Consider the following 18,714-nt stretch of genomic DNA (forward strand, 5'->3'; position numbering starts at 1 on the left):
GTGAGTGAGTGAGTGAGTGAGTGAGTGAGTGAGTGAGTGAGTGAGTGAGTGAGTGAGTGAGTGAGTGAGTGAGTGAGTGAGTGAGTGAGTGAGTGAGTGAGTGAGTGAGTGAGTGAGTGAGTGAGTGAGTGAGTGAGTGAGTGAGTGAGTGAGTGAGTGAGTGAGTGAGTGAGTGAGTGAGTGAGTGAGTGAGTGAGTGAGTGAGTGAGTGAGTGAGTGAGTGAGTGAGTGAGTGAGTGAGTGAGTGAGTGAGTGAGTGAGTGAGTGAGTGAGTGAGTGAGTGAGTGAGTGAGTGAGTGAGTGAGTGAGTGAGTGAGTGAGTGAGTGAGTGAGTGAGTGAGTGAGTGAGTGAGTGAGTGAGTGAGTGAGTGAGTGAGTGAGTGAGTGAGTGAGTGAGTGAGTGAGTGAGTGAGTGAGTGAGTGAGTGAGTGAGTGAGTGAGTGAGTGAGTGAGTGAGTGAGTGAGTGAGTGAGTGTGTGTGTGTGTGTGTGTGAGAGATTAATTGTAGTCTTACCAGCAGAAGTCTGGGTTAGCTCAGTTGGCTGGATGGCTGGTTTGCAATGCAGAGTGACACCAACAACGTGGGCTCAATTCCTGCACCAGCTGAGGTGACCATGAACGACTCTCCTTCTCAACCTCTCCCCTCACCTGAGGCACAATGACCTTCAGATTAAACCAGTTGTCTCTCTCAAAGTAGTCTGGTAAGACCAAGGTGACTTTTTATTTGGAGGTCAACAGCTATCCTCTTCATTATCAACTATATAGTTGGTCATAGTAGGGATTCAATGATTCTATTCTATGTGGAAACAGGCCATTTGGCCCAGCAATTTCACACTGACCATCCCACCCAGAACCATCTGTTACCCTATCCCTATAATCCTGCATTTCCCGTGGCCAACCCACCCAACCTGCATATCCCTAGACACGATGGGAAATTTCCCATGGCCAATCGACCTGACCTGCACGTCTTTGGACTGTGGGAGGAAACTTACGCAGACATGGGGAGAATGTGCAAACTCCGCACAGTCACCCAAGGGTGGAATCAAACCCGGGTCCCTGATGGAGCGAGAGACAAGAAAACTGCAGATACTGGAATCCAAAGTAAAGAAGCAGGAGGCTGGAAGACCACAGCAAGCCAGGCAGCACCAGGAGGTGGAGAAGTCAATGTTTTGGATGTAATCCTTCTTCAGGATTATTAACTTCTCCACCTCCTGATGCTGCCTGGCTTGCTGTGGTCTTCCAGTCTCCTGTTGGTCTACCCCGGTGCTGTGAGGCAGCAGTGCCAACCACTGAGCCATCATGCTTCCCCACCACTGAGCCATCTCCTTTTGTGTTTTCTGCAAATTTCCCAATCACACCTACCATGTTTAACACTGAAATCATTCACATATGCTACAGAAAGCAACTGCGTGGAACGCCACAAGAAACTTCCTGCCATTTGCAAAAACATCCATTTCACCACCACCCTTTGTTTCCCCCCTCTGAGCCAACTTTGGATTCAATTTCTCACACTCCCCACCAGCTTGAATTCTCTTGTCCAGTTTTCCATGTGGAACCTTGGTCAATGCCTCACTCAGACCCATGTGGACAACTTCCACTTTAATGAATAAAATAATAAGACAGCGTCCAGTAACTGGATTGGCAAAAAAAACTCATCTGGTTCAGTGGTGCCAGCATGATGACACAGTGGTTAGCACTGCTGCTTCACAGCGCCAGGGACCCGGGTTCGATCCCACCCTTGGACGACTGTCTGTATTGAGTTTGCACATTCTCTCTGTGACTACATGGGTTTCCTCCGGGTGCTCCGGTTTCCTCCCACAGTCCAAAGATGTGCAGTTCAGATGAATTGGCCATGCTAAATTGCCCTTAATGTTCAGGGATGGGTAGGTTAGGTGCATTAGCCAGGGGTAATGGTAGAGTATTGGGTAATGGGTTTGGGTGGGTTACTCTTCGGAGGGTCGGTGTGGACTTGTTGTGCCAAAGGGCCTGTTTCCACACTGTAGGATTCTATGATTCTAAAACAATGTCCTTGGACAAAGGGAATCTCCTGCCCCTACCTGTTCTGACTCCAAATCCACACGGATGTGGCTCTTAACCACCGTCTGAAAGGGTGAGTAAGCCATTTAGGGGGCAAGTAGACTTGGCGAGTACTCGCCAGTAACATTCAGATTGTAAAAAGGGTTTTCTTTTTTAACAGAAGATATTGAAAGACTGAAGGGCCTCCTCCTTTTCCTATGGTTGTCTTTTTGCCGCCTGTGCTAGAGGTTAGCCAAGAGCTCTGTCCGCTTTCAGGTTGTATGTTCTCACCTGGCCTCTGGCAGACTCCAGTTCCTGGTTTTGCTCCTCCAGCTCACTATTCCGAGTCTGCAGCATGTCCCAAACCTTCTGTAACTCCTCTCGCACCAGAAAGAGCTCACTATCCACTTCCTCCAGCGATGCCTGTTAATGTAATACAGTGTGCTGGGATTAGAATGTACAATCACAGGACCATAGCAGGCCATTCAACCCGTCCTGCCTGTCTCAGCTCTTCACAAGTGCCATCCAATTAGTCGCGTTCTCTCTACCCAGGTTTTCCTTTTCAAATATTTATCTAATTTCCCTTCTGAGAGAAATGGTTGAATCCCTTTCAGGAAGTGAATGTCAGATTACATCAACTCACTGCCAAGAATGACAGGCTCATATCTTTTAGATTTTGCCGTCTATCTTAAATTGATAATCTCTGGTCACCAAATCTCCGGCCCGCAGAGACGGATTCAACTTTTGGGAATTGAGAATGCTCAGCTGCAAATGGTTCTCGATTACTTTAGGATATCTGGTCAGCATGGACGAGTTGGGCCGAACGATCTGCTTCCATGCTGTACATCTCTATGGTGCTAAGTGCTTCCAAAAACTCTCCTGAACAGTCTGGCCCTAATTCTCAGACTATCCCCTAATTGTAGAATCCCCAATCAGTTTACCTTCATCTACCCTTAGGAATTGACCGACAGGTTTAGACATTACATTTTGATCGGCTCAGGCTGGGAGGGCCGAAGGGCCTGTTCCTGGGCTGTAAATTTTCTTTGTTCTTTACCCTATCTTTTCCTGTTAATATCTTGAAGACAGTTCAATTAGATCACCCCTTAATCTTCTAAATTCCCTGCTTACCTGTAAAGTATTTATTTGCCAGCACACCCCAAATCACACTGAGTTCAATATTTCAAACGGTGCTTGAGGAATTGGAACATGGAAACAGGCCACTTAGCCAATCACATCTGTGTCAGCCTTTCCCTCTGTGCTAGCAATACAGCTGAGGATGGCCAATTGCAAGAAAATTAGCAGACTGATTCAAGATAATTATTTGAAACAAAAATTCACATGCAACTAATTTCTTTACTGTCCTGTGTCATTTATGCAAGTTTCCAATGCTTAGAAGCAAGTTCAAAAATACTAATGTTGAGAGTGTGGTGCTGGAAAAGCACAGCCGGTCAGGCAGCCCGAAACATTGATTCTTCTGCTTCTCGGATGCTGACTGACTGGCTGTGCTTTTCCAGCACCACACTCTTGTCTCTAATCTCCAGCATCTGCAGTCCTCCCACTCTCTCCTCAAAAAAACTAGTGACCATTTAACCGTTGTCAATTAGAGTCATACAGCACGGAAACAGACTGTTCGGTCCAACTCATCCATACCGACCAAGTTTCCCAAACTAAATTAGTCCCATTTGCCTGTATTCTGCCCATATCCCTCTAAATACTCAATTGTTGGAAAAATGCATCTGGTTCACTAATGTCCTTCAGGGAAGGAAACTGCCATCCTTACCCGTCTGGCCTACATCAGGTGACTCGAGACCCACAGCAATATGGTTGATTCTTAACTACCCTCTGGACTATTAGGGATGGGCAATAAACATTGGCCCAGCCAGTGACACCCACATTCCACAAGTGAATATAAATAATATTGCTTTGGTTTGCGCAAAAGCTAGGTTGGAAACCAAAACAAACTTAGGTTTGATATCCAGACGTTTCATTACCTGGCTAGGTAACATCATCAGTGGTGACCTCCATGTGAAGCAAAGCTGTTGTCTCCTGTTTTCTGTTTATATATTTGTCCTGGATGGGGTTCCTGGGGTTTGTAGTGATGTCATTTCCTGTTCATTTTCTGAGGGGTTGGTAGATGGTATCTAGATCTATGTGTTTGTTTATGGCGTTGTGGTTGAAGTACCAGGCCTCTAGGAATTCTCTGGCATGTCTTTGCTTAGCCTGTCCCAGGATAGATGTGTTGTCCCAGTTGAAATGGTGGGTTTTTTTTAGGGGGATCTCCGCTATCAGGATTCATAGCAGAAGCAGTAGTGCAAAGACTAGAACAAACAGTCCTCCCAACCATCAAACCAAAAATCTGGGTCTGCTACGTAGATGACAACTTTGTCATCACAAAATGAAACAAGATAGAAGAGACATTTAACATCATCAACAATACCCTCACAGGCATAATGTTCACCAAGGAGGAAGAAACCGACAACAAACTCGCATTCCTGGACGTCACAGTCGAAAGAACGGACAACGGAGAACTACAAACCTGCGTATACAGAAAACCGACAAACACTGACCAAATACTTAACTACACCAGCAACCATCCCAACACACACAAACAAAGCTGTATCAGAACGCTATTCCAACGAGCCACATTACACTACAGCACAGACGAACTTTGGAAAACGGAGGAGAACCACCTATACGACGTATTCAAGAAGAACGGATACTCAAAAAATACAGTCCGCAGATTCCTCAAGAACAAACCACGACAAGCAGACTAAACACAGCCAGAAATCCTAACCACCTTACCATACATCAAAGAAGTTTCAGAAATGACAGCCAGCAGACTACTAAGACCCCTCGGAATCCTAGTAGCACACAAACCCACCAATACTCTCAAACAAAAACGTACAAACTTAAAAGACCCAGTACATCCCATGGACAAAACCAACGTCGTCTACAAAATTCCATGCAAGGAAAACAGATCTAAATACCATCTATCAACCCCTCAGAAAACAAACAGGAAATGACATCACCACAAACCCCAGGAACCCCGTCCAGGACAAACATATAAATAGAAAGCAGGAGACAACAGCTTCGCTTCACTTGGAGGTCGTTACTAAGGATGTTACCTAGCCAGTAATGAAACGTCTGGATATCAAACCTACACCTCAGCGAGCAAACATACACCCTAAACCTCAATCTGAGCTACAAACCTTCACAAACCTTGCAAAAATTATTTACAAGGTATTCCCACATCTGAAATACCAGATTGTATTGCAACAAAGTATAAAAATCATGACTACTTTAAAGCAGTCATGTGCATGCATATACACATATACCATATGTGTACCTGCATAGATTGATCTCACGTATAAGTCACCCCCTTACTTCACCACAAATCTTGTATTTTCCATATACCTCATGTAAAAGTCGACCATAGTTTTTCACAGTCACAGATCAACAGTTATGAGTCAATGTGCCTGCCCGTTGCACTCCACTCCGGCTTTCCAGTCTGCTAGCTGTACTGCTCCGTTCTGGTCTTCCAGTCCGCCAGCCATCATGTTCCACTCCAGGTTTTCAGAATTACTGTAATGGTACAACTGTACAAGGCGACCGCTGTATCCATGGAGTTGGTTTCAGTTACACGCAGTTCACCATGGCCTGAACATATTACAGGGAACGTTCCAGAACCAGGGACTGGGGGGGGCTACCGGGAAGGTAAATTTCCCATTTTACCTATTTTGTAGATTTTCCCTCTAAAACAATACCTTGTGTATAAATCAATCCCCTAATTTCAGATTTTAAAAAAGTCTTCAAAATTCGACCTATACACAAGTATATGCGGTACCTGTGTGTGTGTGTGTACACACAGTGCTTTGTCACTACAGCAAGACACAACCACAGAGGAAAAACAGCGTTAACGCTTCAAGTCCAGTGCACCTTCATCTTGATGAGTTCCAAACAAGGGTCACTGGACTCAAAACGTTAACTTTGTTCCTCTCTCTACCATTGCTGCTGGTCCACCTGAGTTTCTCAAACATTCTGAGGTGCAGATCTCCAGCATCCAGCAGGTTATTGTTTATTAAACAACTCCAAACATGGAAAGTAACCTCTTCCCACAGTTAATTGCCTGTTGAAAGCTTGCATATGTTTCAAGAATGAATTTGCCTGAAACAACATCTTACCTTAATTTCTCCTGGCTTGCTCAATTTGACTTCTTCAAGTTCCTGAAAAACACAAGACCAGAAGATAAATTGTTAAAAAATAATAAGCTCTCCAAAAGTTGCATAGGAGCACTGACCTTCTCACCACAAGGTAACTATGTGGAATCTTGATTGACAGGGATCATCCTGGTGAACTGCCTCCCAAGAAAGGAATCTTTCCTTAAATAAGGGGGTGAAAACTGCTCACAGTGCTCCAAATGGGATCGCCTGTGCTTGTCTCACATTGTGCTTGTGGGATTCCTTATAGCCACCCATGAGGGTGGAGGGGCCCAGAGGTGGCACCTCCAGCTGGAGTCATAAAACGTGGCAGGAGAGAAATTAAATGAGTTCCTTGCTCCTGATCCTCCCTACCCAAGAGCATTCCCATTGGAAAGTGTGACGACGCCGTCACTTTAAAAGATTATTTTGTCCTTTTTTTTTAAAAAAGTGAGTTTGTAAGGTAGAGGTGCAGAACTGGCTCCCGAGGACAATTTAAACAAACAACTTGCAATGCCTTGAGGTGAAACATTGGAAGCAGCCTGGATGTGGCCAGATCTCTCATACCAGACTTTCTCATTGCCTTTAGCTTTAGCAGCAGAAGCCGTTGTAGTCTCAAAAAAGTCAGAAGCTTCAGTGAATGTCTCTCTTGGCTGTAACACACTCTGAATATTCTCTCGATATTTCTTCCTCCTGGATTGGAGATCTGCATCTAAGGATATATGTCTGAATTTGCTTTTTTGCCAAGGGGTGTGTTTATGGGATGTTACTGTATTGGAACAGTTCATTAATAATAGCTCCAGTATCTATTATTCTGCTACATTTTCCAATTGTTGTTATTCTGAATTCCTCTTACGTTTGTTTGCATTTTAACTGCAGTTTTTAAATAAATCGTGTTTTGCTTAACATTTGGCAAGTGACATTGCATCTGGATCATTGCACTTCACATTTGCCTTCAAAATTTTAAAAATAGTTAGGGTCTAAGCTATTTAGAGGGGGTTTTGGCCTGGTTCATAATAAAAGGCCATGGGCAAACGTCACATGGGTTTGGGGATATATTCAACTGTGATGCTCCCACACTGTTATCCTCTCAACTCATCATCCATACTTGTCAAGGCAAAATGGTATCCTGGGTAAATTATCGCAAGATAACCCTGAACACCAACCCGGGTTAGAGTATTTTGAGGAGGTAATTGGAAGGCAAAGCAGTGAGGACCTGCTCTGAAGTCAACTCAACAGCAGCCTGCATTGTTTATCAGCCCATAGCAAGTGCATTCAGAAAACGCACTCACACAATGCTAATTCCCTTGGTGGGAACTTGGGATATATCATGAGAAAATGATTCATCTCCCTCAATGCTTCAATGGGAGTAGGATAGAGACCCTGTAATTACTACGCATCCTGTTCTTTGAACTTCATGCAGCTAGGAGGATATTAAACTCTGTGGTTCTCATCTTCTAAATTAAACTTGGCAGGTTTCAGGGAAAAGTTGCTACTTTTCAACAAGTTTGCATTTAGAGGAGAGAGCAGGAAAATGGCCAGGAAGCTGGAATCAAGCAGCTCACTGATAGTAAATGAAAGTGAGGACTGCAGATGCTGGAGACCAGAGTCTAGATTAGAGTGGTGCTGGAAAAGCACAGCAGGGCAGGCAGCATCTGAGGAGCAGGAAAATCAATGTTTAAGGCAAAAGCCCTTTATCAGGAATTCCTGAAGGGCTTTTGCCCGAAACGTCAATTTTCCTGCTCCCTGGGTGCTGCCTGACCTGCTGTGCTTTTCCAGCACCACTCTAATCTAAAGCTCACTGATAGTAACCAGCTGTTCCTGGGACATTGCTACACAGACTCTCCCTCAAAACCTGGAAAAGGCACCTTCGAGTCAAAAGGTATGGTGCTGGAAAAGCACAGCTGGTAAGGCAGCATCCGAGGAGCAGGAGAGTCGACTTTTCGAGCATAAGCTCTTCATCAGGAATGGGTTCTGACCTTCCTCAAAATCACCTTCGAGGTAACCCAGCAACCAAATAAACCTCTCAAGGTGCAGCAAGGCTTCACTGATACTTCCCACGCCAACCCAACGCTCCTCATCCTCACAGAGAATACCACTGCCAACTGTGGGCGGCACAGTGGCTCAGTAGTTAGCACTGCTGCCTCAAAGCGCCAGGGACCCAGGTTCGATTCCAGCCTCAGATGACTGTCTGTGTGGAGTTTGAACATTCGCCCCGTGTCTGTGTGGGTTTCCTCCAGGTGCTTTGGTTTCCTCCCACCATCCAAAGATGTGCAGATCACATGAATTGGCCATGGGAAATTGCCCAGTGTGTTCAGGGACGTGGAGGTTAGGTGCATTAGTCAGGGTATAAATGTAGGGGATTGGGTCTGGGTGGGTTACTTTTTGGAGGGTCGGTGTGGACTTGTTGGGCTGAAGGGCCTGTTTCCACACAGTAGGGATTCTATGAACTGTATCGAAGAGGTCACCATCTCCTGGCCCATGAGTTTTCAGCTCACGAAGCATTCAGATCGATTAGTGCGATTTCACTCAACATGTGCTCGCCCTGTCTTGATGCGTCCAGGCTGATTGATTGGCCTTGGCTTGCTAGTCCCCGGGCTCTGTCTGCTTCACTTGTAGGCAGTCTGTCTGTCGTTCAGATACCAACAGTCCAACCTACACAATCAATACATCACTGCTCAAAACTCGGCCCTTGAATTAGCCACTCGCCCTACTGAAACAAATTCGACAAAACCTTTCTTCCAAGTGGCCGCTCTGAACTATGTTCATTATTAAAGTTTGTTCAGTTTATTCAGGCCGAGAGTGGCTCTATGGAGCAACATTGGAGGGGGCTGCCTAATCGCAAAGCAGCAGATAACTCTTACTACTGCTGCAGTTAAGTAGCTAGCAAGTACTAATAGCTTATCCCCCACTATGGGCGGCTTGGAGGCTCAGTGGTTAACGCTGCTGCCCTACAGGGCCAGGGACCCGGGTTCGATTCCTGCCTTGGGTGACTGTCTGTGTGGAGTTTGCATGTTCTCCCAGTGTCTGCGTGGGTTTCCTCTGGGTGCTCCGGTTTCCTCCCACAGTCCAAAAGATGTGCAGGTTAGGTGTACTGGCCATGCTAAATTGCCCGTCGTGTTAGTGTGTTAGTCAGGGGTAAATATAGGATAGGGGAATGGGTCTGGGTGGGCTACTCTTCAGAGGGTCGGTGTGAACTTGTTGGGCCGAAGGGCCTGTTTCCATACTGTGGGGAATCTAATATAATCCGACCATAGAAGCTGAAGGAGGTCATTTCAATTTACAGTCAAACATAGAGTGACATTCACTCACAAACACACCCTCACACAGACACAAAGACAAACTCACATGGACAGACACAGATAGACACACACTCACATAAACAGAGACAAATAATTTCCTACACACACAGGCAGATACTTACACAGAGACAAATACACACAGACAGGCACAGGTGCACACGCGCACACACACGCAGATACATAAAGGCGCACACATGTGCACGCACATGTTCACACACACACCACTGAAGAAGTCATATCAGATTCGAAATGATTACTCTGTTTCTGTCTCCACCAATGCTACCAGACCTGCTGGAGTTTCTCCAACACTCTGTGTTTAACAGGCATCCTCTTAGCTTTTTCTCCCAAACTTACTGAAACACTGAGATGGTGGTGTGGTGATTACGTCACTGGACTCTAGTAACCCAGAGACTCAGGCTAAGGTTTTGGGGACACGGGTTCAGATTCTCCCAGGACAATTGACAGAAATTAAATTCAAAAATTAAAGATTCATCTCCTGGTCTCTGCTGTGAGTTTACCAAGAATGACAGAACTACCTTCCTTTCAGTAACATTATTAGGTTTCTAAAGGCGATTTATACTGGACTCAAAACGTTAACTCTGTTTCTCTCTCCACACATGCTGCCAGACCTGATGAGTTTCTCCATCGCTGTCTGTCTTGGCTATTAGCCATTGGTTGGTCGGGGAGAAGGCTGTGAGAATAAATGAGTCGGCCGGAGATGAGGAGTGATTCCATGGGCATTCCAACCAGAGCTGGAAAACCCCCAGCCAGTTCCTCTCCCCAGCCCCCGTTTCCAACATGGAGGTACTTACAGCTCCTTGACCATACTCTGGCTGAGATCACATGACCCAGCATTGGTCAAGCGTCAAACCTGGACCCTTTCTCTTCTGGACACTCAAAACAAAATCAGGAGGTGTGACCACCCAAAGAGGTAAGGCCTGTGACTGTCTCAAACACTCACTGTGTAAAGAAATGTAAAATAATACATTAATATTGAAAATGTACAGTGAATTGTCAAGGCTTTGGTACTCCTTCACTTCAGAACTGGTGTGAGGAAACATCCTTTTACAAAGCAGTGAACAATCCATGAAGAGAAAGCCACAACCATCGGATTGCTTAATAATTAGTTAGCGAGTCTTTAACTCACTTAACCAAGAATGGCTCTGAGACCATCTTTCATGCAGGTTTACGGAGCTTGAATGAAAGAGCCACTTAATACGCATTTTGTCAATCAGCCTGTTCAGAGATACCATTACACACCTCTGGAGCAGGTGGGACTTGATTCTCGGTCTCCTGCCTCAGAGGTATGGACACTTCCACAGCAGGGAAAAAAGTTAGGACTGCAGATGCTGGAGATCAGAGTCGAGACTGTGGTGCTGGAAAAGCACAGCCGGTCAGGCAGCATCCAAGGAGCAGGTGAATTGACGTTTCGGGCATAAGCTCTTCCTCAGGGTTTAAGCCCGAAACGTCGATCCTCCTGCTCCTCGGATGTTGCCTGACAGGCTGTGCTTTTCCAGCACCACAGTCTCGACACTTACAACACCACACCGGCGTCATTCAATATTATAACATGGAAAGAAATCTGTTCAATTGAAATTGGTTTCATATCACATTATTTAAAATTGAAGAGTCTCCCACTCAAAATATAGAGGAGGCAATTTTTGTTCTGTCTCAGAGGGCTGTTAGAGTGAGGAATTCACTTTCCCAGAAATCAATGGTGGCTGGATGGTCAGATGGTCAGGGCGGCACGGTGGCACAGTGGTTAGCACCGCTGCCTCACAGCGTCAGAGACCCGCCTCAGGCGACTGACTGTGTGGAGTTTGCATGTTCTCCCCGTGTCTGCGTGGGTTTCCTCCGGGTGCTCCGGTTTCCTCCCACCATCCAAAGATGTGCAGGGTCAGGTGAATTGGCCATACTAAATTGCCTGTAGTGTTAGGTAAGGGGTAAATGTAGGGGTATGGGTGGGTATCGCTTCGGCGGGGCGGTGTGGACTTGTTGGGCCGAAGGGCCTGTTTCCACACTGTAATCTAATCTAATCTAATCTAATCTAATCTAATCTAATCTGTAATCTAATCTAATCTATATATTCAAGGCTGAGATGGATAAACTTTCAATGGACGAGCAATCGCGGCAGGTTCCTGTGCAGGTACAGCAAGTAATCAGAAGAGCTAATAGAACGTGATGTTTTATTCTGAGGGGGATTGAGTACAGGAGTAGGGAGCTGATGTTTCAGTTCCACAGAACATTGGTGCGACCACATTCACCGTGACTGGATGCGGGTTTAGTTGGCTGGACGGCTGGTTTGCGTAGCACAGTGACAGCAACAGCATTGGTTCAATTCCCACACTAGCTGTGGTCAACATGAAGGTCCTACTCTCACCATCGCCCCCTACCTGAGGCACGGTGGCCTTCAAGTTAAACTCGACAACAGTCATCTCTCTTTCATGTGAATCGTCCACTGGGACTATGGAAACTTTCTCTTAGCTTTTCACAGTACCGGTCACTGTACTTACAGAAAGACATTAATACATTGAAAGCAGTTCAGAGACAATTAGTCCCTGGAATGAGTGGATTGTCTTGTTAGCCAAGGCTAAACCTATATCCACTGGAATTTAGAAGATTCAGAGATGGCTTAATTGAAACATAGGCAGAAGTGGGTACTGAAGATGTTGGAGATTAGAGTCTAGATTAGTGTGTTGCTGGAAAAGCACAGCAGGTCAGGCAGCATCCGAGGAGCAGGAAAATCGACATTTCCTCATGTAGCAGAATCTAGAACGAGGGATTTAAAAACTAAATGTTGCCCATATAAGACAGAGATGAGGAAATGTGTTCTATCAGAGGGTTGAGTGTTTTTGGAATTCCCTTCCACAAAACGCAGTGGGCGCAGAACCCTTCAATAGTTTTAAACCAGAGATAGATAGATTCATGATAAAAGATTATCGGCAACATGCAAGACTGCAGCCATTGAGGTTAAAATCAGATCAGGCACGATCTTAACGAATGAGACAGCAGGCTCGAAGGGCTGAGTGGCCACTCTCATTCCTTGTTTGTAGATTAAAAGGGGAGGGCAAACAGGAAAGTGGACGGACAAACAGGTGAACCGAGGGGAGTAGGTCAATCAGACGCTCGGGCCTGCTCCACATTCAATAAAACTTGTAACCATCAGATCAACCAGGAGGGGCCAAATGGCCTACTCCTGCTCCTGGACCTTGTGATCAGTCCATCAAGACAATTTGCAGAAAATGAATATCTAAGGGTTGAGAGGGAGTGATGAAGATAGGAGATGCTGTTGTTGACTTAATCACTAGAAATAACTGAACATTTCTCAATCCTTTTGGCTTGTTGCTTTCATTTATGCTATATTTTTTATTCCAGTTTTGGAATCAAGTGTGTAAGCAAGATGGCGGCAGTTACATCGGTGGAGACAAGATGGTGCCGAAGAGCAGTGACTTTGTTCCAGCGGCAGCGAAGGGGTCTCAGGCCTAGCCACCAGGCCCATGACAGAGCACTTAACAAGAACAACTTTAAAGCTGGATCCTTCTTTTATTTCTTCATTTTTCTGCCTTTATTTTCTAACTTTTGGTTTCTTTTCTGTGTTTTAAGATGGCTCTGGAGAGTATCGTGTCACAAGATACACATGACAACGAACAAATCAAACCAAAAGTAGTCTGGATCATCGTATTTTCAATATTCCCGATGTCATGAACGTCCAGAACTAGGGGTCACAGTCTCAGAATAAGGAGTAAGCCTTTCGGGACTGAGATGAGGAAGAATTTCTTCACGCAGAGAGTTGTGATCCTGGGGAATTCTTTCCCACAGGAAGCTGTTGGGACCAGTTTGTTCAATATACCCAAGAGGGAGCTGGATGTGGTCCTTGTTAAAGGGATCAAGCGATTTGGGGAGAAAGCGGGAGTGGGATCATAAGATTGCATGATCATACAGAATGGTGGTACAGGCTTTAGGGACTGAATGGCCTACTCCTGTGCTTATTGTCCATGTTTCCATAAGAGGTACAGAAATGTTTCCCTCATAAGGTCTGTGCCAGTCCCTCTGACTGCCATCTCACTGAAACCACAACACCCATCCCTCACCTGTCTCAGTCCCTGGATGATGGTATGCTGCTGTCGCTGAATGACCTTGGCATCTTTAAGCTCTTGCTGAAGTGACGATACTCGAGACTGCAGCTCCTGTGGCAAAAGCGAGGAGGGACTGCAAGAGACAAAATCATGAGTCGCTTCTAGAAATATTACTTTGGTATACTGGCAATGCCCAAATTTTACAATCAATAACACCTGATTTCCATAAACAAAGTGCTCATTAAAGGAGGAATTACAGTCTGTTCCATTCAGACAGAAACTAGGTTTTATCATCAAGTTACACAGGGCTAGAGAAAGATAAATTGCCCAACAGAATTCTAGCTATAGGTTTCAGAGTATTTTCAAATGGGGTATCACTTATGTCTGAGGGTGCAAGTGAGGAGTGCAGGGAATGTCAAAGTGTTATAGTGAGGGTGTGGGGTATATTTGAGTGTTACAGTGAGGGGTGTGGGGTATATCAGAATGTTAGTGAGGAGTGTGGGGTATATCTGAGTGTTGCAGTGAGGGATGCGGGGTATATCAGAATGTTACAGTGAGGAGTGTGGGGTATATCAAAGTGTTACAGTGAGGAGTATGGGGTATATTAGAGTGTTGCAGTGAGGGTGTGGGGTATATCTGGGTGTTACAGTGAGGGATGTGGGGTATATCTGAGTGTTGCAGTGAAGTATGCGGGGTATATCAGAGTGTTGCAGTGAGGGTGTGCGGTATATCTGAGTGTTACAGTGAAGGGTGTGGGGTATATCTGAGTGTTGCAGTGAGGGATGCAGGGTATATCAGAGCGTTGCAGTGAGGGGTGTGGGGTATATCTGAGTGTTACAGTGAGGGATGTGGGGTATATCAGAATGTTACCGTGAGTGGTGTGGGGGATATCAGAATGTTACTGTGAGGGGTGGGGAGTATATCAGACTATTGCTGTGAGGGATGGACAGTATATCAGAGTTTTGCAGTGAGGGGTGATGGAGTGTACTGTTCTGGGATTCCCTGTCTCACTGTAACTCTCTCTGAGTGAGCTCTGAAATATCAATATCCTCTCACCAGGTTTGATCAGGGTCTTTTGACTTACCTGTTTGTGATCTTTTGTTTGGAATGATGATTGACCAGCTCCCCATTCTCTGCGAAACATGATAAAATGTGGAGATCAGATTGTAAACACATAGCATTCAGCAGGTAACATACATTAGAAATGGAGGAGGCCATTCAGCCCTTCAAGAATGCTCTGACACTGAACGAGATTATGGCTAATCTGACATCTTACTCTACATATCCATCTTTGCTTTGTGTAACACACTTCCTTCATGTGAAGGAGTAAGTTTTATTTTCACTGAAAAATCTGACTCTAATAATTGACCCAGTCATGCTAGATTCCTCAGCTACCAGACATAGTTTCTCTCCATCTACCTCTCAGCTCCTTTTAATATCTCTGAAATGTTGATACCAGGGTAAGAGCCCCAGTTTAGCAGTGTGATTATTATAAATAGGAGTGGGAATAGGTCATTCAGCCCCTTGAGACTGTCTGCCAATCAGTTAGACAGTTGCTGTTCCGAGGTGCACTTACCCACAATTCCCTGCCTGTCTCCCTTAACCTTTGTCCCTTCCCATCCCACCGCCCTGTCCCCACCCCCACTCAGAAAGACTGTGTTGGACAATAACCCGGGTCCACTGCTTTCTGGGAAGGGTAAATCCACAGAGCAATAGCCCTGTTAAGGAAAAAGCTTGTGCCTATGTGTATCTTATTTCATCAAGAGCGAACATCCTCTCAGCATCTGGCCCATCCAGAGCTCCAGAGTCTTATGCATTTCCACAGGTTCACCTCCCATTCTTCGAAACAAAGCAACATTTATGGGAGTTTACAGAAATTGCTTTCATTAATAACGTGCATGAAAAGACAGTTAAATGTCAATAGATTGGAGAGGTTGCATAAAAGGAATTACAAGGTGATTTTCATAACTTGCTATTCTGACCCAGACAGTGAGCGTAGGTGTTTAAGCAGAGCTTTGTCACAACTCACAGTGACGTGACCCTTCAACTGAGCTTGGTTCTGAAACCAAGGTCAGTGTTCATCACTGTGGGAGTAACACACCCACACACACACACAGACAGACACAGAGACACACACAGACACACACACACCCACAGACAGACATACCCACAGACACAAACACACGCATACACACACCCTCACACACAGATAGACACAGACACACCCTCACACACAGACAGACACAGACACACGCATACACACACACACACCCCCTCAGACACAAATACACACCCTCACAGACAGACACAGACACACACATAGATACACACAGACACACACTCACACACAGACAGACACAAATGCACACAGATATACACAAACACAATCTCACACACAGACATGCACAAATGCACACAGACATACACACATCCACACACAGTCACACCTACATAAACACACACAGACACCCTCACAGACAGACACAAATGCACACATAGACACACCATCACACACAGACAGACACACACAGACACCCTCACACACACATATTCTTGCAGAAACACCTACACACACATCAGGTGCACCTTAGCACGAATCCACTGGCCTGGGACCATGCAGTTCTCAGCTGGAGAAAAAAAGGTTGGTGTGTGAACACCCCCCGCCCAGAATCCCATTGGCAAGGAAAAGGGGCAAATCAATTCAGGTTCCCACCACCAAGTCCTATTTGGCATTCTCTTCAGCAAGAGATGGTGAAAGAGGGAAGAAGTGAGACAGAGAGAGGAGAGAGAGATTGGGGTCATGTACCAGGAGTGGGGTTGAACTTGGAGGAAAGTAAAACAGATTGTTGCACACAATTTAAAGATATCTTCAGATACCAGAACAGAAACAGATCGGAATTCTAACAAGAAAGCTGAAGTGGACGCAGGGAACGTTTTATATACACACACACTCCACTATAATCTCCAGCATCTGCAGCTCTCACTTTCACCTCGATATGGGAACTAACTCAAGAGATAGCTGAGCCGATGCTGCCACCCTGTGGCAATGTCATACAATAGCAGCAGTTTAACAGCAGCAAGTTCCGAGGCTCAGGAATAGAGTTGATAAAGTGCAAAAAGGAAACACTGAATCATGACCAAACAAACACGAAGATGAGGGACAGGAAGTTGCGAAGAAACCTTATCTTATCCAGTAATTCATTCATTGAAACAATGTCAATTCACTGAAAGGAATAATGGCTTCTTTCTATAAAGTATTTTTCATGCCATCAAGATGATCTGAAGTGTTTTACATTCAGTGAGCTCCATTTCTTTGAAGTATGGACACTGATGTGATGCAGCTGCCAATTTGCAAAGGACCAGCTCCCACAAACAGCAACATGGCAATAAGAAACACCCAGAATGCTGGAGAAACTCAGCAAGGCCTGGCCAAATCCGTGGAGTGAGAGTTAGCATTTTGAGTCTGGTAAAACTCCTTCAGGATTGGAGGAGAGATCAAAGAACAGTCTCTTCAGTTCCAAAGAACAGTCATTCTGGACTCAAAAGGTTAACTCGGTTTCTCTCTCTGCAGATGCTGCAAGACCTGCTGAACTTCTCCAGCATTCTTGGTGCTTGTTTCAGATCTGCAGAATTTAGCCTTTATTTACAGGTCATGGATCATCATTGTTGCTGTAACAATCTTCCAGATGGATTTTCCTTCATTACCCCTGACTTAGAGTCATAAAGGTGTACAACACGGAAACAGGCCCTTCGGTCTGACTGGTCCATGCCGACCAGATATCCTGAATTAATGAGTCCCATTTGCCAGCACTTGGCCCATATCCCTCTTCACCCTTCCAATTCATGTACCCATCCAGATACCTTTTAAATGTCTCTTCCGCGATTGCCTGTACTCCCAGCAGTGGCCACTACTCAAACCTGCCACTGTTGGGATGACTCAACAGCAGGACCTCCACAGAAAGAGACAAAAGCAAAAAGGTCTTGCCCCTGAGCCAATGACCGCCTCTCTGAGCGTAAAATGACCATGGGTCAGCAAGCATTTTAGTAAGAGGACTCAATGCAGTCCTTTTGGCCAAGGTAGGGACCAGGAAACAGGGCACCCTGTTAAATCCAACCCATTACCTGAGTATTTATCACATTGCTGTTTGCGGGAGCTTGCTGTGCACAAAATGGCGGCTATGGCTCCTGTGCTACAACAGTGACTACATATCAAATACAACTCACTGGCTGTAAAGTACCTTGGGGTGCCCCAAGGGAGTGAACTGTGCTATATAAATGCAAGTGTAATCTTTCAGCCTGTTATGATTACTTATTTCTCAAGAGTGTTCTGATGAGAAATGTTTAAAAAGTGATCACCCCATCATCGGTGAAAGGACTTCCAGAGAAAACTAGAGGCAATGTGGATATTTTAAAAGGGCTAATATATTTATAGCAGTCCTTCAAATCCCCCCCCCCCTTAATTAACCTTAGAGGTAAAATTCAGACACTTACCATCTGACCCTGAGGACAGCTGATCTTCAAATAGCATCCTGTCATCATCGTCATTGCAATGCTTATCGCTGGCAGGACAAGAGAACAAGCAGTGTCGGTGTGAATATGTATGAGATAACTGGATGCAGAAACAGCGTAACAGAGAAAGAGGGAGACACTAAATCACTGGCAAATGTAAAGAAAAAAAGAAACAGAGGGAAGGGCAAACAAGAGAGAGGGAGGTGAGATTCGTGGTGGAAAAGAGAGAGAGGGAGAGACAGGAGTAGTAGGACAAACGAGGCATAGGGTGGACAGGTAAGACCACAAGACATAGGAGTAGAGCTAGGCCATTTGGCCCATCGAGTCTGCTCTGCCATTGATCATGGCTGATATGCTTCTCAACCCCATTCTCCCGCCTTCTCCCCATAACTGTTCATCCCCTTTCTCATCAAGAATCTAAATTGAAAATGCTGGAAAAGCTCAGCAGGTCTGGCAGCATCTGTGGAGAGAAATCACTGTTAATGTTTCCATTCCGAGGAAGGGACACTCGACCCAAAACGCTAACTCTGATTTCTCTCAGTTGATGCTGCCAGACCTGCTGAGCTTTTCCAGCATTTTCTATTTTTGTTTCTTATTAACAGCATCCGCGGTTCT

At 45.3% G+C, this 18,714-nt stretch overlaps 1 protein-coding gene across 2 annotated transcripts in view; it reads right to left on the reverse strand.

Moving 5' to 3' along the window:
• LOC122542484 (restin homolog) overlaps nucleotides 1–18,714 on the reverse strand; it is a 117,924-nt gene that overhangs the window by 41,815 nt on the left and 57,395 nt on the right. For both annotated transcript variants that reach the window (XM_043680251.1, XM_043680250.1), the window contains exons 18-22: nucleotides 18,082–18,149; nucleotides 14,675–14,723; nucleotides 13,606–13,723; nucleotides 6,198–6,239; nucleotides 2,308–2,439 (exon numbers count right to left, since the gene is read on the reverse strand). In XM_043680251.1, coding sequence (XP_043536186.1) covers nucleotides 2,308–2,439; nucleotides 6,198–6,239; nucleotides 13,606–13,723; nucleotides 14,675–14,723; nucleotides 18,082–18,149 — 409 coding nt within the window. The remainder of the gene's footprint in view (nucleotides 1–2,307; nucleotides 2,440–6,197; nucleotides 6,240–13,605; nucleotides 13,724–14,674; nucleotides 14,724–18,081; nucleotides 18,150–18,714) is intronic.

Source organism: Chiloscyllium plagiosum, chromosome 40 (genome assembly GCF_004010195.1).
Source record: "Chiloscyllium plagiosum isolate BGI_BamShark_2017 chromosome 40, ASM401019v2, whole genome shotgun sequence".
Taxonomy (NCBI): Eukaryota; Metazoa; Chordata; class Chondrichthyes; order Orectolobiformes; family Hemiscylliidae; genus Chiloscyllium; species Chiloscyllium plagiosum.